We start from the raw sequence: 19,739 nt of genomic DNA on the forward strand, positions 1-19,739 counted from the left end.
GAAAGATGTTTCTCGACTATGAAGAGGCTAAAAACTTACTTAAGGAATAAAATAGGAGGTGAAAGACTTACTGGTCTTGCTCTAATGAGTGTTCATTGTGATCTGGTGGTGCAACTAGATTGTGAAGAAATTATTAGTAAGTTAGCAGCAAGACGTAAAAGGCTAAATACAATACTTTAAATTAAAGTAATTAATGTTTATTTTTAAATTAACTTACGACCTGAAGTTACAGCAAAATGCCAAACTGTCACAATTTAAATGCAAAGACTTATATAATAATATTATTGCTTGATATAAATGATTAATAATGGTATTCAAAAATATATAATTACCTCCTATGTTAGCTTACAATTAATTGATTTTTTATAAATAAATACCTAAACAGCTACAATACATATGTTTTATTTAAAGACACTTGGATCAATTAGTGTTTCTCTACAGTTTTACCCGCATGTAATACGGATGCTAACGTATTTGTGGGTTTTTAATTTCTCCTTGATTGACTCTATTGGCATTAACAGCAAAACCTTTTTATGTGGTGGGCAGAGACAGGTTTACCTTCCTAAATGATAGTGTTGGACATTCCCCCCCCCCCCCCCCCCCACACACACACACACACACGCACACGCAAAAGCTGTAAGTACGTTCCTGATCTGAGGTCCTATCTTTGTCATACCATGCTGACTGCAGTTGTAATTGTTGGTGTCAGGTGAACATGGAAACATGTTGGGATTATCTGGCACTGAGCTCCGTGTCAAACAAGGTGCACTGAACAGGGTGCTCTGAAACACTTTCACCTGCACAATCAGGTCTGCCACATATTGCTGCCTAGCTGGCAAGCCTCTGTCCTCCCCATTCTCTGATGAAGTGTAGATGTCCAGCACCTTGTTACCTGCTCATAGTTTCACCATCCTTCAACCATATTCCATAGATACTCATAACACTAGCACACGAACAGCCATCCAGCCTCACTGTTTTCTGAGGCGCTCTTTCACAGGTGTCAGGCTATAGCAATCTAGCCTTGTCGAAGTTGCTTCTGTCAGTGGAGTTCCCTATTTGTGGCTCGTATCATCACTAAAATGATTCCCATTCATTTCTGCTCCACTGATATACTCTCCTTACATCACTGCATGTCCACATTGCCACCAGGCAGTGTTCAGATTCATGGTGGGCAGTGATCATGATGTCTTGGACGATCTGTGTGTATTACTTATTAACATATGTTTGAAAATTCAGTCCAATATCCTTAACACTAAGATTTTGAATAATAGTTAGTAATCTGATTTTGTGAAGAGCCAGCTACACATACAGGAGTTTAAGAAATATGAGAACACCATGAGAAATGTTGGCTTGAACATAAATGCAGTGCTAGCCAAGCCTGCAGATTGAGCTATTGTATTTAACCATGAACAGCATCTGTGCAATGTCCTCAATATGTTGTAAGTGTCACTTTTGCTCAGAACAGTGTTCTGCATAATCGTGACTGCTTTATGTTGGAGCTAACTGACTTCAGATGTGGGCAAATTGTTGGTGCTTGTATGGTGGGTGCCTCCATAGCTGAGGTAGCTAAAGTGTTTGGTCCAAGACAGGAGGAAACACAGCATCAGTCGTGCCTTTTTTTATCTGTTCATTGCAGATCCAGATTGCTTTCACCTCCTATTTAGCTATTTTAAGTGGAATTGTATTCAAGTCGTGATAGCTCATTGTAAATCAAATTTCACATGGTGCCCTATTGCCAAACATATAATTACAAAACTGTTTGTTATTTGTAATAGCAATGTGGTACTACGTGTGATTTTTTTATCACTTGAATGTAAGTGCACGAAAGATAGGTACACGGTAGCTGAAGTCAATCTGCAGTAAACAGATTTTAAAAAAATTATAACCGATGTTGCTCTTCCTCCTGTCTTGGATCTCATTAAGATATTCGTGCAACATGATGTTCCCGATGGAAACGAACCTGAAGAAGTGTTAAGTGTTTTAAAAGGGACCCTATGGAAAATGTATACCGCATGGAGGTTAAGTAGCAAAACATCAACTGCTAAGTCACAATGTAGACAAAAATGTTGTAATGATCTTGACAGATAGTCAGTGAAGAGCGTTGTGATATTAATAAGAGGACGGCTGCTGCAAAAGTCACTACAGAACTGAATGCTGTGCTTGTGAACCCTGTCAGCACCAGAATGACTCAAAAGGATCTCCATAAGTAGGGAATTGCAGGGCAATCTGGAATTTCAAAACCACTTATCAGTAATGCAAAAGCCTGTAAAGGGAAAACGTCATGTTGAAGCCGTAAAATGTGGACTATGCAGCAATGGAACAGTGGCAATTTGTTGAGATGAATCTTGTTTCATAGTATTTCTAACTTCAACCCAAGTTTATTTCCTGATAGTGAAACATGGTGAAGGTTTGTTGATGGTTTGCGCAGCCTTATTGTGGTATTCCATGGGGCCTATGGTTAATCCACAAGGTTGCATTACCGCAAAGGGTTATGTGGCTATTTTGGTTGGTCAGGTCCATCCCATGATACAATACTTGTTCCCCAATGGTTATGCTGTGTTCCACAATGACTGGGTCCTTGTTATGTGGGGGAAATATTGTGTGTAAACTTGTTCTTGAGTGCTCAGCTCACTTATTCTGAATTGATACTAGTTGAAATATTTTGGATCTCTAATGTTTTGTTTCAGTCCATTGTCAATTGAAATGATGAAAGAATAACAGTGTGCAGTAGCAGCGTAGGAACCCTCAGTGAAGGGTGAACCCCCTTATAATTGTGTGATTTTATAAATTTAGACAAGATTGCTACTCTACTTGTTGTTCTTTATCACATGCAGCTACAGCTGCTTCTCTGCAGCTTTTGTCTGTGTTGTGCAGTTGTTAATATAGCTCTGTGTTGTATTGATATTGATTGGAATTTGTTGTTGTTATACTGTGAATCTATTTTACAGAAGGCCATTGACTTGGTCACTAAAGCAACAGAAGAAGACAAGAATAAAAACTATGAAGAAGCATTGAAGTTATATGAACATGGTGTAGAATATTTTCTCCATGCTATCAAATGTAAGTGGTGGTAATCATGTTATGAAGAATTTATTGTTAGTGCAGAATGCTTGCCGAGTAATTACATAGAGTGGGAAGAGTAACATCAAGTATCGAGCAAGTGTAGTTAGTAACATCAAGTATCAAGCAAGTGTACTTAAATATCCTAGCAGTTAACTTTCTCTGTAATGCATGTATGTGATAGCTGAATTAATATTTATGGGCTGCTAGGTATGGTATGGATCCCCACAAGTGTTTTACATGCATCATGCTTTATTGACACTTGCTCCAAAATTTTATTTTCTGTACCCCTGTCACCTCATGTGTGTTAGTGTTCATTAGTGTCACTTGATAATATGAGAGGCAACTGCTGCTTTACACCAATTCTTCTCTATTCCACTGGAAACTTTTTTAAAAACTGTTCTTTTTTGTTTGTGCCATACTTCATAGTAAATTTGAAAGTAACTGGTGTGGAACAGAGATCAGAAAGAAACACAAGTTCCTGTATTCATATAAAAAAAAGTCCTAGCAGGCAAAAAAGAGTGATTACCATGAAATAGATTCCATTGTGAATGCAAGATCCGGCAGATGACCCGACAAAATTCCACCAAGATTTTTGTCCATCCTACTCCTGAGGATATGTCTGCGTGTGATTTTGATTGCATTGCTGCATCAGATGCTGCACTGCCACACTTTTTTCCATAAAGGAAAGTAACAAATTCACTACTTCATGAATCTGTCTTCACATTTAGCATTAGCGTTCCTGCCAGACAATTTTTACTACTTACTGAGACCTAAGAATCAAATATTTTAAGCCACATTGTTCCAAGTACTGTTAAAACTCGCTTCATAGTGCAGACAAATGGAATGTAACACCAACCAGTGATATATTTCAGTAAAATAGCAAAACTGTCAAAGTTGGGCAGAAGTTTATCTTTATTTAAATAGTGACCAGTTTCAGACTTTCGTCCATTATCCAGCTGTCTACCCAAGTCCCACCATAGCACCATCATGTGCTGGCCAGTGCTGTGTGCAGCAAAACAACGTGCAGGACTGGATTACCGTACAGCAATAGTATCTTGCACTCAGCCACTCACACAAGCAGAAGTGGCTAGCATACACACTTTATAGTGTTATGATAGGACTTACTTGGATAATTTGATAATGCATAAAAGCCTGAAGCTGGTTGCCATTTAAATGAAAACAAACTTTCGTGCAACTTTGACTGTTTTGTAATTTCATTTAATTATAGTAAGTTGCTGCTTTTGGCCATCTAGCATGCTGGAAATAAGTAAATACTTATTTGTTTGTTTTAATCAAGAACCCAGAAAGCTGATTTCTCTTTTACAGTGGGTCCTCTTTTACAGTGGGTCCAGCATTGTAGTAACTCTTGTTAGATTGTTGCTGTGTAGATGAATAGTCTGTTGGATACTACATCAAGTACGAAATGTAGCATTGTGAAGATAACACTTTCTCCTACTCACTGTGAAATGTTATCATTTTCATTTTACTGTATGACTTCCAAATACTTTTCCTTTCGTGTGATCTCTGAACATGTTTACATTACTTCATCATGCTTCCTATCTGTCACTGGCTGTAGACAAAAGAAAAACATGTGATGTCTGTGTGTTGTGAAATGTGTTTTTTTGTATGGGACACATGTCAAGACTTGAAATAAAACTTTATCAGAATAACACAGAAATTTCCTATTATTTTGCACACAGTGCTGTGATGCAGGCTCTTAATACTCACTATTATTTTTGCAGTTTACAGAAGAATATACAATTTCCTTGATCAGACTGTGGAATTGTCATTCACAAATTCTTCAGTACAGTGACAGCACCTTTAATGAACCAAGTGTTATGAAGAATATGTTCCCGTAATTAAATTTATCATAAGTTTTTAATCTCAGGTAACATCTCGCCTGGACGTAGAGTTATGAGTACTGTGTAGGATGTTTAAAATTTTCTCATCAATGAATGGTATATTTCTGCTATAAATGGAAAGTTTCAAGCTTATGATGGTTTTTGTAAAAGATAATGAAGTTCTCATAAATGTACAGGGAAGAAATAAATAGATTTTCAATTTTTATAACAGTAGATGACATGACACCTTTTGTTTGGTGACACTGATGTTCCTAATTATTTTTCTCTGCGGCCCTAGTACTCACATGACATTTATTGAGTTACTTCAGAAAATTATATCATATTAAATAACATAATTCAAGAAAATGAAAGTTGTATCTCATCTCCCTGATGCCCTTTTCTGTGACACATAACAAAATACACATTGCAAATACTTGTGTAATTTATGTGCCAAGTAATTTCTTTCCAGTTTAAAACTTTGGTCAAGATTTCAGCCTAAGTGCTTGGTATGTTTTGCTTCTGTTATATCCTAATCATTACAACTAATTCTTACATCACTCGGCGCTGATTATTTAGTTCCAAATTGCATCATCTGGGTTTTTGTGACATTTGACTGTAGTATATTTGGATGAAACAAAGATTCAAACTTTTCTAACTATGTCGACACTTTCTTAAATTTATAAGGCTCTTCATTTTCAATTAGAATTGAAATATCATTGGCAACTAAAACTAAAAGGACACAAATAGTAAGTGGTTGCTATTGTATCATAGAAATAAATAGGGACCCAGTATTCAGCTCTCTGGGATCCATCAGGACAGTTTTCCATTGATGAATTTGGTGTTGCAATTATCTTTGTTTCCGATGTGTTAAGTATGAGTTGAACTACTGTAAAGCAGTGTTCCTTATCACATACTTCTATATGGAAACTGTTCACCGCCCCAAGTGGAAGATACATGCTTTTGTTGGTGGCCCCTTCACAATATTTGCACTCTTGACTGTGACAAACTGACACTGCAGTGTTCATCATTGACCCATCAGTATAGACAGTATCATGAATTCAGTTAAATAAAAAAAATCCATGTCATTCGAATATTTATTTTCATATACAAGCCGACTTTTGAATTTTCCTTCGTGTGAAGCCACATGTGCCAATGTGAAAGAAGAGATTTTTTTTAGTATTTTACTTTTAGTGTCGTTTTAGATTATCTTTCATTGATTGTTTTGATACCCATGTGCATCATGATACATTGTATATGTTCGAACATTTGCGAGTGCTGCGAGAAACTCTTACTCTGTCAGCTGTAAACTTAATTTATGCTTTTCTGGCAACAGTATTATCATGCTAAAACAGCTGTTATCTAATTTAATTCCATAATTACTTCAAAAAATAGATACATTTTTGAGATTTTATTGGATGCTTACGAACATACATTTTTGAGAATTTTCGTAAGGTAAGTGTGTTCACCATAACATATTTCATAACGAATCAGCATTTGTGATTTACTGTTATTGTTCAAAGAATCATCCCCCTGAATTTTGGTTGTGGACTTTCAAAAAATAAATGATGTGATGTGGTGGCCCTCAACTACGTACCCTCAGACTCAGAGTTGAAATATTAAGTTTTGCCTGGTTTCGTTGAGCAGGGGCTGGGATATGTAGTTGCCGCATTACAAGCCAAATACTGCTGAGTCTACAGTATACAATATGAATATACACATGAATCGAATGGTCGAAGGTTCCTATCACTCGGCAATTGCGAATTTTGGATGTAACGTAGAAATTCATAAATGAAGATTGCAATTAAATAAAATCTGCAGGTACTATTTTTAACGACTTTAAATGATGAGTACGATAGCAGAAGTACCTTTAAGAATGCCGTTTATGACTGCAAACACTTACTGGTGTCAGTGGTCCAGCAATTGAATAAAATACAAGTTGAATAACAGGGAAACAAGAGATTCCTACTTCACGTGATTAGTTATTAACAACAACATAGCTCACGAGATATTCACTTCTAAATGCATACTACGTATTCATTGCAGAAGCCACGGAAGTCAGACAAGTGCACAAGTCAGCAATATGAAATATTTCTATCTCCCGCGACCGCACGCAAACTGCTCCACTCTCCAAGTCTTTCCAACGAGTCCTGTGTGACTCTACGCTGCGCCATCCTGTTCAGTACTCCTCCCCCACTTCCATCAAGTCTCCCCATTAACGAGTGCTGTGATTGGCTAGAGTACTCCCGCCATTTCTTCAAGCCAACGCACACTCACCAACATATTGAAACACATACGAAATACTGGATTTACAGTTAAATAACTTGAAATTAAATAAATATTTCTGCAGCTGAACCATAAACACGCTCAGACACGCATTATTAAATACATAAACAAATCAAATAAATATATATCATAGGAATATAAACAAAAGGTTGGCCAGTAGCCTAATGTCTATTGCTTTCCAAAACACAGTAAATATTTAACCAATTTCTTCATGAATAGTATATGTTGTTGTGGTCTTCAGTCCTGAGACTGGTTTGATGCAGCTCTCCATGATACTCTGTCGTGTGCAAGCTTCATCATCTCCCAGTACCTACTGCAACCTACATCCTTCTGAATCTGCTTGGTGTATTCATTGTGGATGATTTTTACCCTCTATACTGCCCTCCAATACTAAATTAGTGATCCCTTGATGCCTCAAAACATGTCCTACCAACCAATCCCTTCTTCTAGTCAAGTTGTGCCACAAACTTCTCTTCTCCCCTATCCTGTTCAACACCTCCTCATTAGTTATGTGATCTACCCATCTAATCTTCAGCATTCTTCTGTAGCACCACATTTCGAAAGCTTCTATTCTCTTCTTGTCTAAACTATTTATTGTCCATGTTTCACTTCCATACATGGCTACACTCCATACAAATACTTTCAGAAACGACTTCCTAACACTTAAATCAATACTCGATGTTAACAAATTTCTCTTCTTCAGAAACTCTTTCCTTCCCATTGCCAGTCTACATTTTATATCCTCTCTACTTCGACCATCATCAGTTATTTTACTCCCTAAATAGCAAAACTCCTTTACTACTTTAAGTGTCTCAATTCCTAATCTAATACCCTCAACATCATCCGCCTTAATTCGACTACATTCCATTATCCTCATTTTGCTTTTGTTGATGTTCATCTTATATCCTCCCTTCAAGACACCATCCATTCCGTTCAACTGCTCTTCCAAGTCCTTTGCTGTCTCCGACAGAATTACAATGTCATCGGCGAACCTCAAAGTTTTTATTTCTTCTCCATGGATTTTAATACCTACTCCGAATTTTTCTTTTGTTTCCTTCACTGCTTGCTCAACATACAGATTGAATAACATCGGGGAGAGGCTACAACCCTGTCTCACTCCCTTCCCAACCACTGCTTCCCTTTCATGCCCCTCGACTCTTATAACTGCCATTTGGTTTCTATACAAATTGTAAATAACCTTTCGCTCCCTGTGTTTTACCCCTGCCACCTTCAGAATTTGAAAGAGAGTATTCCAGTCAACATTTTCAAAAGCTTTCTCTAAGTCTACAAATGCTAGAAATGTAGGTTTGCCTTTCCTTAATCTTTCTTCTAAGATAAGTCATAGGGTCAGTATTGCCTCACGTGTTCCAATATTTCTACGGAATCCAAACTGATCTTCTCCAAGGTCGGCTTCTACTAGTTTTTCCATTCATCTGAATAGTATATATCGGATATAAATAAAGACATAGACGAATAAATATATTTATAAGCATGCTGCTACCGTTTTTTCATGTAATTGTGGAGTAGTTATGGCCTGACGCGATCAATAGTTATCGGCCACTTTGACCTCCAATAACTCATGTACTATTCAAGTTATATGCCTGTAATTCAAACCAATTTAGGTTTACACTAATAGCTTTCTAAAGACACGTCAATCAACAAAATTTGATGAACCGTTTAGATTTTGGAAATTCGTTGCTGAGTGTTACTTGTATAATTTACAGTCGGATACTAAACTTTAAACTAATAAAGATATTGAAAATCTGATTACACCATCAGAATCGCCATGCAAATAATGGTAATGTGCATGTTCCTTTCTAAGGTATCATGATTCCTCTGGCTATTATTAATTTCTACATGAGCTGTGAAATGTCCGCTATTATGGTTTCACAAAGTCTGCCATCTTTGGCACTCTCGGCATGCACAACTTCTTCATCGACGCAAAGCACAGTCCTCGGCACCGCATCAACATGGAATTCCCAGCCATGGGGTCGGCCTGGACCACGCGCTGGGGCTACCCCTCTTGCTTTGGCTAACGTTGGCACCACACGGCTACTGACGAGCTGCAGTCTGCCGAGCGGCTCCCGTGTGTCCACGCCAACTCCGAATTTTCAGAGCGCCACAACTCGCCCGTTATCTCATATGGTGTATATCATCATGATTAAATCTAAATTTCTGAGCATTTTGGTTGGGTAGATACGAGTGGTGTGCCTAATCTCTTTCATAGTGCATCAGAATTTGTGCTCTAGTTACAGTAGCAGATATAACTAACAAATTGTGTTGCATTTAGTTTTGCCTTTCAGTAGGAGTATATGTTACTTGCATTTATCATAAATTAACAACCTTGGAAAAAGTTTTTCTTTTGTCTTAATAGAAATCTTGTTTAGAGGGAATTAATAATACTTCTACCTTAACAGATCCAAAGATTAAAAGTGAATTGGCAGGCTTATTTCAAAGTTAATTGTTTACTGTTCAGTAAAATATTACACCAGCTGCATTTCAGCCCCTTCGTGAACCCAGTACTTTAATATGGGATGAGTTAGTTGATATTTGTAAGCAGATGGAAATCACATTGTCTACAAACTCTTGGAAGCTGCTACAAGTGGATATGTTGGGAGAGTTCCCGAGAGTCATGTACCAGAGAAACTAAAGGTGCCTCAAGTATTATCCTCTCCTGTGGATCTCTATAGGAAGTACAAGCTCTGTCTGCACTCATCCACTTGACTGTAACATGTCAGTGGTAAGATTAGGCTCCCTATATAGGGGCTACAGGGACCAAAGAGAACTGAGTGCTATACCAATCCTCCTAACCAACACATTATGAGGTACTGTCTTGCATTAAAGCTGAAATTGTGCTAGCATACTAATTTCACCTGTTGGGAGCCTACTGTGTCCTCTGTGAAAGGAGGCAAACGCAAAAGGTACCGTCTATTAATCATCAATGTACTGTGAATCTACTAGGGGAAATGGCAACAAGAGATAGAAAGACACGCCCAGTGCACTCATTGAGTATAGCAACTGGCCCCATTCAGCATGTGAAAGAGGCTATCCCAGGAGCCACTGGGTGAAAAGGGTGCAACAAACTACAGATTGAAGGGCTTGTTGGAACGAACAGTGCTTGTCTGGGATCTGAGATCACATGTGGATCATTACAGCAACTGGCAGAGGAGGTTGACGGCACCAGTCTTGCTTGTAGAATTTCAGCTAAGTTCAAACTCTACAGCAGGGACTGCAAAGTTTCTGTGACTTCCTAAACTTGCACCATAGTAATGAGAACTACAGGGTCCCCCTAAATGTCTCAGGCATGCACCACACATTAGAGGCTGTCACCCAAGTGGCTGACTGTGTGTGGTATGCACACAAAGGTTTTTTTTAGCTTAGGCGACTCTCCATCCAGTCCAGAAAACAATAGCTGCAGGAGACACAGAAGTATCAGTGTAAAATCCAAAGAAATGCCCCTACATGTTAGAGTATTAAAATCCTATTGGTTAAATGCCATAGTTTTACCGATGAAGTGGCAGAGTTAAGCCAGGTTTACAAATGCAGTGAAAACTATGTCACTTGTCCACCACTTCAGTGGCATCACTGAAGCTGCATTTGGAAGTGCCAAAATTCCTGTGGCATGACTTCACTGATACCACTTTTAGCCATGCCATGAGAGTTAAATTTGCTTTAACTTGGTAGTACCGTTTTCCTCCACGCACCACCAATTGGCAGTCTTTCAACTGCCATCTCAAGGTGGCTGAATTTCGAAGCTCCATTCAAATGTGTCAGTAATTGTTTGTGTGAATAATATTGCCAGATGTGTGTATCAGAGTACCTAAAATGTCTGAGAATTGTTTGTACAATTTATTGAATTGTACAAGGAGCGACCACAAAACCGAATGCTACAGGTACAGAAGTTTGAGCATTTCTTGAGATGGTGGATGGTATGTGGGAGTGTTTCCAAAGCCTACATCGGTGAACAACACAAAGTGTTGACATTTTATGTCACTTCTTTTATATGTTCTTAGGAAAAAAAATATGCACTTAACTTAAAATATAAATGAGGTAGTTTCTGAAAGTTGGATAAAATAGTTCCATTACTGTACTCAGTGCATACAAAAATTTGATCATTTTATACAGTGTGGTAAGGGCTCAGTTATAATGACAACAAATTGATGAGGCTAAAACAGATTGAGCCAGAACTGTATACCTAATGCTGTGTATCAGGTTTTTAATAGAACTCAAGTGACAGCTGTGAAACTACTCGAAATTGGCTTTTTTATTATTAATTGGAAAGTAATTCACAAATGGGTCTTCTTTTAAGAGTGCTGCATCCATTATAACTTTCTTTGATGTCAGTGTGTTAATTCTGTCTAAAATCCATTTTCAAAGCCAAAATTTATGCTTTCTCTTCTTATTATTGAATTATTGGCTGAGTTCTAATGCCATAACATGAATAGCAACACTGATGTATTTCTTGATCTCCAAAACGCATCCCCCCCTCTGCGGGTCCAGGGGCTAGAATAGGCCCAAGGTATCCCTGCCTGTCATAAGAGGTGACAAACAGGAATCTCACACTTTTCGGCTCTGTAAGTGGTGATTTAAGTGCTGGAAATTTCGGCACATGTCTACCCGCTGCACTTCCAGTGCCACATGTAGAGAATGTGGACATCCACTGCATCCGGATACTCCCTGCGCACCCTTTCCCACTTGCATCAGCTGTGGAGAGCAGCACTACCCCTGCACAGTGCTTGAAAAGGAGTGGAAAATCATGGAGCAAAACATTGTATGGTTTGACCTGCCACTTTCCAAATTCTACAGAAGTGTGGGCCATATGGGGAAGGACACCTTATGTGGTGCAGTTATCCATAGTGCCCTTAGATTCGATCTCCTGGACCTCTTATCATGGCTTTGCATCTCCACTTGCAATTCAATTATTTGGTTGAGTACACTTCAGGGTATGTCATCTTCTTCCGTTGTCTCCTGTCCTCTTCCACCCCCATGACAATATTGGATTTCTCTGCACCAAGTATCCAGCACGGTAACCAGTCCGTTGTGGTGGGGCCGTCATGAACCCATTTGGTGGTAGCTCCCTGACACCACAGGGATCGCATTGCTGATGCCTGAGCTGTAAACTCCCCACGTATACCAAGGAGTAGATGCCGGTCCTCCTGGGGCATCAGGACACCCGGCAACAGCCATCATGCCAGGTGGCCTTTGCTGTGGTTGGGTGGCGCCTGTGGGGAGAGCCCCTGATCGGAGTGGGTGGCATCAGGGTGGATGACCCTCAATGAAGCAGACTAAGTCATCTCTTGCTGGTGACGGTACAGCACCAGCAGTCTCTAAGAAGGGTAAGATCGAGTACAATGCTGACAGATATGACCCTAAATCGTTTCCCTACCTTGCTACACCATGCGAGGAACGTAGTGCTACAGAAAGAAGAGAGCCATATTCACCTCGGTATTTAGTCTGTAGCAGAATGGGCAGGGACTCCTTTCTACCTACGAACCCTCAATTTTTTGTTGAACATCTTGAGGATAAGTTTTGGGAAGTGACAGTGGAGTCCAAGATGAGAAGCGGTGCAGTCTTGGTTCAGACAGCATCCACAGCCCAATCCTGAGAGTTACTCGCTTGTGACCGGCTGAGTGGTATTCCTGTTTCTGTCTCTCCCCATAGAAGCCTCAACATTGTCCAGGGTATAATTTTCCATTGCAACCTCCTCTTGCCGTCTGATGACGAGCTCTGCACCAATCTAGAACGGCGGGGTGTTCATCTCATCCAGCACATTTACAGGGGACCCAAAGACACCAGGGTTGCTATCAGTGCCTTCATCTTGGCCTTTGAGGGTGATTCATTGCCTGAAAAGATCAAGGTGATGGTTTACCGCTGTGACGTTAAACCATCCGTCCCTCCTCCTATGTGGTGATTTAAGTGCTGGAAATTTCGGCACATGTCTACCCGCTGCACTTCCAGTGCCACATGTAGAGAATGTGGACATCCACTGCATCCGGATACTCCCTGCGCACCCTTTCCCACTTGCATCAGCTGTGGAGAGCAGCACTACCCCTGCACAGTGCTTGTAAAGGAGTGGAAAATCATGGAGCAAAACACCCTGGACCAGTTGACTTTCCAAGAGGCTAAATTTAAATTTGAACAATTACACCCCGTTCGGTTGACATCCACATTCGCTGCAGCTACGTTACCATTGCCATCAGAAGTACCAGTTGTACCACACACTGTGCCACAAACAGTGGGCCCTCCGGACCTCCCTGAATACATCCGCCCCCTTGGTGGTAGGGGGAAAATCTCCTTCCATTGCTCCCAAAATACAAAATACCTACTTCGGGAGCATGCCCCCCCCCCCCCCCTCCCAAATGCAGGGGACATTGGTCCCCTCCCTGCAGCTGGAGAAGCAACAGCCTTCTCCAGCTCCTCTAATCTGAAAGGGGTCTCTTGGGACCCTCTCTCCCAAGGTCTCCACTAACGCCACAGCATCGCCAGTGGCTAAAGGAGCCAAAAGCTGCGGGATGAAGAGCTTCACGGTCTTCCTCAGTGCCTGAAGCTACTTCGCAGAAGTCCTCCCAGCAAGCCCCTAAAGAGAAGGGACAGGGCAAGCGAACAAAGAAGTCTGTTAAGAAAAAGGACCCTCCGGTGGCCCCAATACCATCACTCCCTACCTGTTCAGCACCTGCAGGTGAGGTGGATATCTCAGCGCCCCTGAGGACGTGGATCTCACTGATGCCTCATCCACAATAGGAATGGATACAAATACTCAATCCGTGGCAGCAGGTGACCCTGGGGCGTTCCCAGCCTCCTTGCATGCTTTATGCCTTCCCAGCCTCACAATAATGTCATCCTCCAGTGGAATTGCTGCGGTTTTTTCCACCACCTGGCTGAGCTACGGCAGCTGTTAAGCTTTACACCTGCTTTCTGAATTGCCCTCCAGGAAACCTGGTTGCTGGCAATGCGGACCCCTGCCCTCCGCAGCTATAGGAGATATTACAAGAACTGTAGCAACTATGTGTGTGTCAGGTGGGGTTTGTGTCTATGTTCTGAACTCAGTATGCAGTGAAGCTGTGCCCCCTCCAAACCCCTCTTGAAGCTGTGGCTGTCTGATAAGGACAATGCAGGAAATAACTGTCTGCAACGTGTATCTTCCTCCAGATGGTGCAGTACCCATTTACACATTGGCTGCACTGATTCATCAACTCCCTAAACCTTTCCTACTTTTGGGAGATTTTAATGCCCATAACTCCTTGTGGGGTGGCACCGTGCTTACCAGCCGATGTTGAAACTTTTCTGTCTCAACTCGGCCTGTGCTTCTTGAATACTGGGGCCCCCACACATTTCAGTGTGGCTCATGACATTTACTCTGCCATTGATTCATCCCTCTGTAGCCCAGGACTTCTCCCATCTGTCGACTGAAGAGCCTACAATGACTTGTGTGGTAGTGACCACTTTCCCATCTTCCTGTCACTCCCCCAACGCCATTCCCTCCGGATGTCTACCAACATGGGCTTTAAATAAGGCAGACTGGGAAGCTTTCACCTCTGCTGTCACCGTTGAATCTCCCCCACAAGGTACCATCAATGTGGTAGTTGAGCAGGTCACTAGAACGATCGTCTCTGCGGGGATAAACACAATCCCTTGTTCTTTAGGGTTCCCCCGGCGAAAGTATGTTGGTGGTCGCTGGAAATCACTGAGGCCATTCATCAAAGAGCATCGACGAGCTCTATAGTGACATAAGTGGAATCCTTCCCTAGAGCACGTAACAGGTTTTAAACGGCTTCATGCCCACATTCGCCAGCTTATAAAAATATGGAAATAGGAGTGTTGGGAGAAGTAAGTTTCGACTATTGGGTGCCATATGTCACCTTCCCAAGTCTGGACAAAGATCAGACGTATTTGCGGGTACCAGACCCCAACAGGTGTTACTGGCATTAACATGAATGGCGTGTTATCTACCGACGTAAACGCAATTGCTGAGCACTATGCTCGAGCCTCTGCGTCGGAGAATTATCCCCCAGCATTTCGCACCATCAAACAGCGGATGGAGAGGAAAGCCCTCTCGTTCACTTAATGTCATATTGAACGCTGTAATGCTCCATTTACAGAGTGGGAGTTCCTCAGCGTCCTTGCACATTGCCCTGACACAGCACCTAGGCCATATCAGATCCTCAGTCAAACGATCAAACATTTCTCGTCTGACTACAAATGACATCTCATCATCATCTTCAACCAGTTCTGGTATGATGGCGTCTTTCCATCGCAGTGGGGGGAGAGCACCATCATTCCAATAATCAAACCCAGTAAAAACCTGCTCGATGTGGATAGCTATCGGCCCATCAGCCTCACCAACATTCTTTGTAAGCTGTTAGAACTTGTGATAAGTCAGCAGTTGTGTCGGGTCCTGGAGTCACGTTGCCTACTGGCTCCATGCGATGGCGGTTTCCACCGGGGTCACTCTACCACTGGTAATCTAGTTTCCCTCGAGTCTGACATCCAAACAACCCTTTCCAGATGCCAACACATGGTTGTCGTCTTTTTCGATTTACAGCAAGCTTACGACACAACCTGGTGACGTCATATCCTAGCCACATTATATGAGTGGGGTCTCTGGGGCCCGCTCCTGATTTGTATCCAGAATTTCCTATCACTCCGTACTTTCCGTGTCCAAGTTGGTGCCTCCCATAATTCCCCCATGACCAGGAGAATTGGGTCCCGCAGGGCTCTGTATTGCGTTTATCTCTATTTTTAGTGGACATTAACGGTCTAGCAGCAGCTGTCGGGCTGCCTGTCTCACCTTCTCTGTATGCAGACGACTTCTGCATTTCGTACTGCTCCTCCAGTACTGGTGTTGCTGAGCGGTGCATGCAGGGAGCCATCCATATGCCGCAGTCATGGGCTCTAGCCCACAGCTTCCAGTTTACAGCCATGAATTTGTGTGTCATGTACTTCTGTCAGCATCGTACTGTTCATCCGGAACCAGAACTTTACCTTAATGATGATCCACTCACCGTAGTGGAGACATATTGATTCTTAGGAGAAACCTGATTGACTTGGCTTCCTCATCTTCGTCAGCTGAAGCGGAAGTACTGGTAGCTCCCTCAATGCCCTCCACTGCCTGAGCAACACCAGCTGGGGTTCAGATTGCTCTACGCTGCTGGAGCTCTACAGAGCCCTTGTTCAATCCCGCCTCGCCTATGGGAGTCTGGTTTATGGCTCGGCGGTGCCCTCAGCATTGTGTTTACTTTACCCATTGCACCACTGTGGTGTTCGACTGGCAACAGGAGCTTTTACGGGGAGTCCAGTGACCAGCATCCTGGTGGAGGCCAGAGTCCCTCCATTGAAGTTCAGGTGTGCACATCTGCTCGCCAGTTATGTTACACACGTTTGTAGTTCTCCTGAGCATCCGACTTACCGTCTCCTCTTCCCATCCATGGCGGTTCATCTCCCGCATCGGAGGCCCTGGTCAGGGCTTACAATTGCGGTTCACGTTCTTTCTCTTCTGTCTGGAGTCCTTGCCTTTATCACCTATACTTGGAAGTCCATTCACGTACACCTCCATGGTGTACACCTAGGCCAAAGCTTTGTCTGGACCTTTCACATGGTCCTAAGGACTCAGTTAACCATGCGGATCTCTGCTGTCACTTCCTCTTGATTCTTGACATGCACCAGGATCATGAAGTGGTTTACGCTGATGGGTGATGGTCACGCTAGCTTCGCTTATGTTCATGGAGGACATATTGAACAGTACTCCTTGCCAGATAGTTGCAGTGTTTTCATACCATCTAACGGTGGGCATTTAGCCTTCTTTCAGAGGCCGCCACCCTCCCTCCATTTTAACTCTGTCGCACTTTCTTTGCATTTGTTTGTCTTGGTGGTTGTCTTTTTCCCTACATGTGTCCACCTTGCCATGTCTTTTTGGGGTGGACATTTTAAAGTGTTGCAGAGTGGCTGGCTCATCCTCTTTCATTATTGTCATCAACCAGCCCAGACTATCTGCTCTATGATTTTAACACCTCCTCCTTGTGGTGTATGTTTTCTGTTTTTTTGTTCGTTCCGTTCGTTTTGTTTTTAGGTGTGGTATTGGGTGTTTTAGTACCTTGAGCTTTGCTTGTGTCAGGGAAAAGGGTCTGATTACCCTGTAGTTTGGTCCCTTTATACCCCAAACCAACCACCCAAAAAGCATTTGACTCAGTACTGTACCAATGCTTATTATCAAAAGTATGATCACACAGGGTATCAAATGAAATTTGTGACTAGAGTGAACAATGGAAAATCCAGGATGGAATGTAACAATACCAGAGAAGGAAAGTTGCTACTCGCCATATAGCGGAGATGCTGAGTCGCGATAGGCACACCAAAAAGATTCACACAATTATAGCTTTTGGCCATTAAGGACTTTGTCAGCAGTAGACACGCATATACACATGCACTCACGCAAACGCAACTTGCACACACTTCTGCAGTCTCAGAGAGCTGAGAGGCAGTGTGGTTTCAGCTCTCTGAGACTGCAGACGTGTGTGCAAGTTGCGCGCGCGCGCGCGCGTGTGTGTGTGTGTGTGTGTGTGTGTGTGTGTGTGTGTGTGTGTGTGTGTGTGTGTGTGTGTGTACAGTGTCAATAAGTAGTGGTTGGAATCAGACAACTTGTACAAATTCACAATTGTAACTCTTTTTAGGGACATGAAATGAAACAGTGACATAGCTTCAGGTGGCCAGTATTTGATTTATTGATAGAATAAAAGGGAAAAAACAGTCAATATGCAAAGGACATTGCCTATAGATCACTTTTGCAATCTATAGTAGAACATTGTTCAAGTGTGTGACTGATATTAAATAGGACTAACAGGAGATAATGAACAGACGGAGAAAGGAGCATGAATGGTCACAGGTTTGTTTGACCCATAGAATAGTATCATAGAGATGCTAAAGAAACTGAACTGGTCCATACTTGTTGGCTGCAATAGGCAGATGATGTGCTTTGTTGGTGCTACACACCTCTTGATTTTTGACTGAGATAAAGTGACGCTCATGCTATTCACACGTTTATTTATATGTAAAAGCCAATTTCAGAATTTTTCCTATGAATGAGCCCACGTGTGCAATAATTTCATTGCTATAATGACAAATAAGAAAATAGGAATGTGGGTAAGCTGCTATGAACAGCATAGTGAACACATTATCACAACCAAGACAGACACAAAGCCCACACCCACCACAGTACTACAGGTTTTATATGCCGTCTAGCTCCACAGATGATGAAGAGCTTGAAAAAGTGTATTATGGGATGAAAGAAGTTATTCAGATAGTTAAAGTAGATGAAAATTTGTGATCAGGAAATGGAATTCGATAGTAGGAAAGGGGAGAGAAGGAAAAGTAGTAGGTGAATATGGACTGTGGGAAAGGAATGAAATAGGATCGGGCTGATAGAATTTTGCTCATAGCATAATTTAATCATCACTAACACTTGGCTTAGCAAACGTAAGAGAAGGTTTTGTATCTGGATGACTCCTGAGATACCAGAAAGTTTCAAATTGATTATGTAACAGTTAGACAGAGATTTAGTGACCACACTTTAAATTGTAAGATGTTTTCAGAGGCACATGTGGATGCTGACCATAATTTACTGGTAGATCAAAACTGAAGACACTGGAAAAGATAAGAAATTAAGGAGATGGGACCTGGATAAGTTTAAAGAACCAGAGGTGGTTGTGGGTTTCAGAGGGAGCATTAGGCAGCAGTTGATTAGGACAGAAGAAAGAAATATGGTAGAAGACGAATGGGTAGCTTTAAGAGATGAAATATTGAAGGCAGCAGAGGATCAAGTAGGTAAAAAGACTAAGGCTAATAGATACCCTTGAATAACACAAGAGATATTGAATTTAAGTAATGAAAGTAGAAATATATAAATGAAACAGGTGATAGAGAATACAAACATTTAACAAAAAATGAGATTAACAAGAAGTGCAAAATAGTTAAGCTGGCATGGTTGGAGGACAAATTTAAGGATTTGGAAACATATTTTGCTAAAGGAAAGATACACACTGCCTAAAGATCTCTTTGGAGGAAAGAGAAGCAGCTGTAGCAATATCAAGAGTTTAGATGTAAAAAGAGTCCTGAGCAAAGAAGGGAAAGCAGAAAGATGGAAGGAGTATATAGAGGGTCTATACAAGGGAGATGTACTTGAGAACAGTATTGTGGAAATGGAAGAGGACGTAAATGAAGATAAGATGGGAGATGTAATACTGAATGAAAAATCCTACAGAGCACTGAAAGAGCTAAGTCAAAACAAGGCCCCAGGAGTAGACAGTATTCTGTTAGAACTACTGATAGCCTTGGGAGAGCCAGCCATAACAGAACTCTTTCTTCTGGAAGCAAGTTGTGTGAGACAGGCAGAATACACGCAGACTGCAAGAAGAATATAATAATTCCAACTCCAAAGAAAGCAGGTGCTGTCAGGTGTGACAATTACCAAAGTATCAGTTTAATAAGTTATGGTTGCAAAACACTAACATGAATGCTTTACAGAAGAATGTAAAAACTGGTAGGAGCCAACCTCGGGGA

General features: G+C 41.5%; 1 protein-coding gene across 3 annotated transcripts in view; it reads left to right on the forward strand.

The window, feature by feature from the left end:
* Positions 1–19,739, forward strand: part of LOC126253342 (vacuolar protein sorting-associated protein 4) — a 171,477-nt gene that overhangs the window by 34,358 nt on the left and 117,380 nt on the right. For all 3 annotated transcript variants that reach the window (XM_049954620.1, XM_049954613.1, XM_049954628.1), the window contains exon 3: positions 2,949–3,060. In XM_049954620.1, the coding sequence (XP_049810577.1) occupies positions 2,949–3,060 (112 nt within the window). The remainder of the gene's footprint in view (positions 1–2,948; positions 3,061–19,739) is intronic.

Source organism: Schistocerca nitens, chromosome 1, assembly GCF_023898315.1.
Source record: "Schistocerca nitens isolate TAMUIC-IGC-003100 chromosome 1, iqSchNite1.1, whole genome shotgun sequence".
Taxonomy (NCBI): Eukaryota; Metazoa; Arthropoda; class Insecta; order Orthoptera; family Acrididae; genus Schistocerca; species Schistocerca nitens.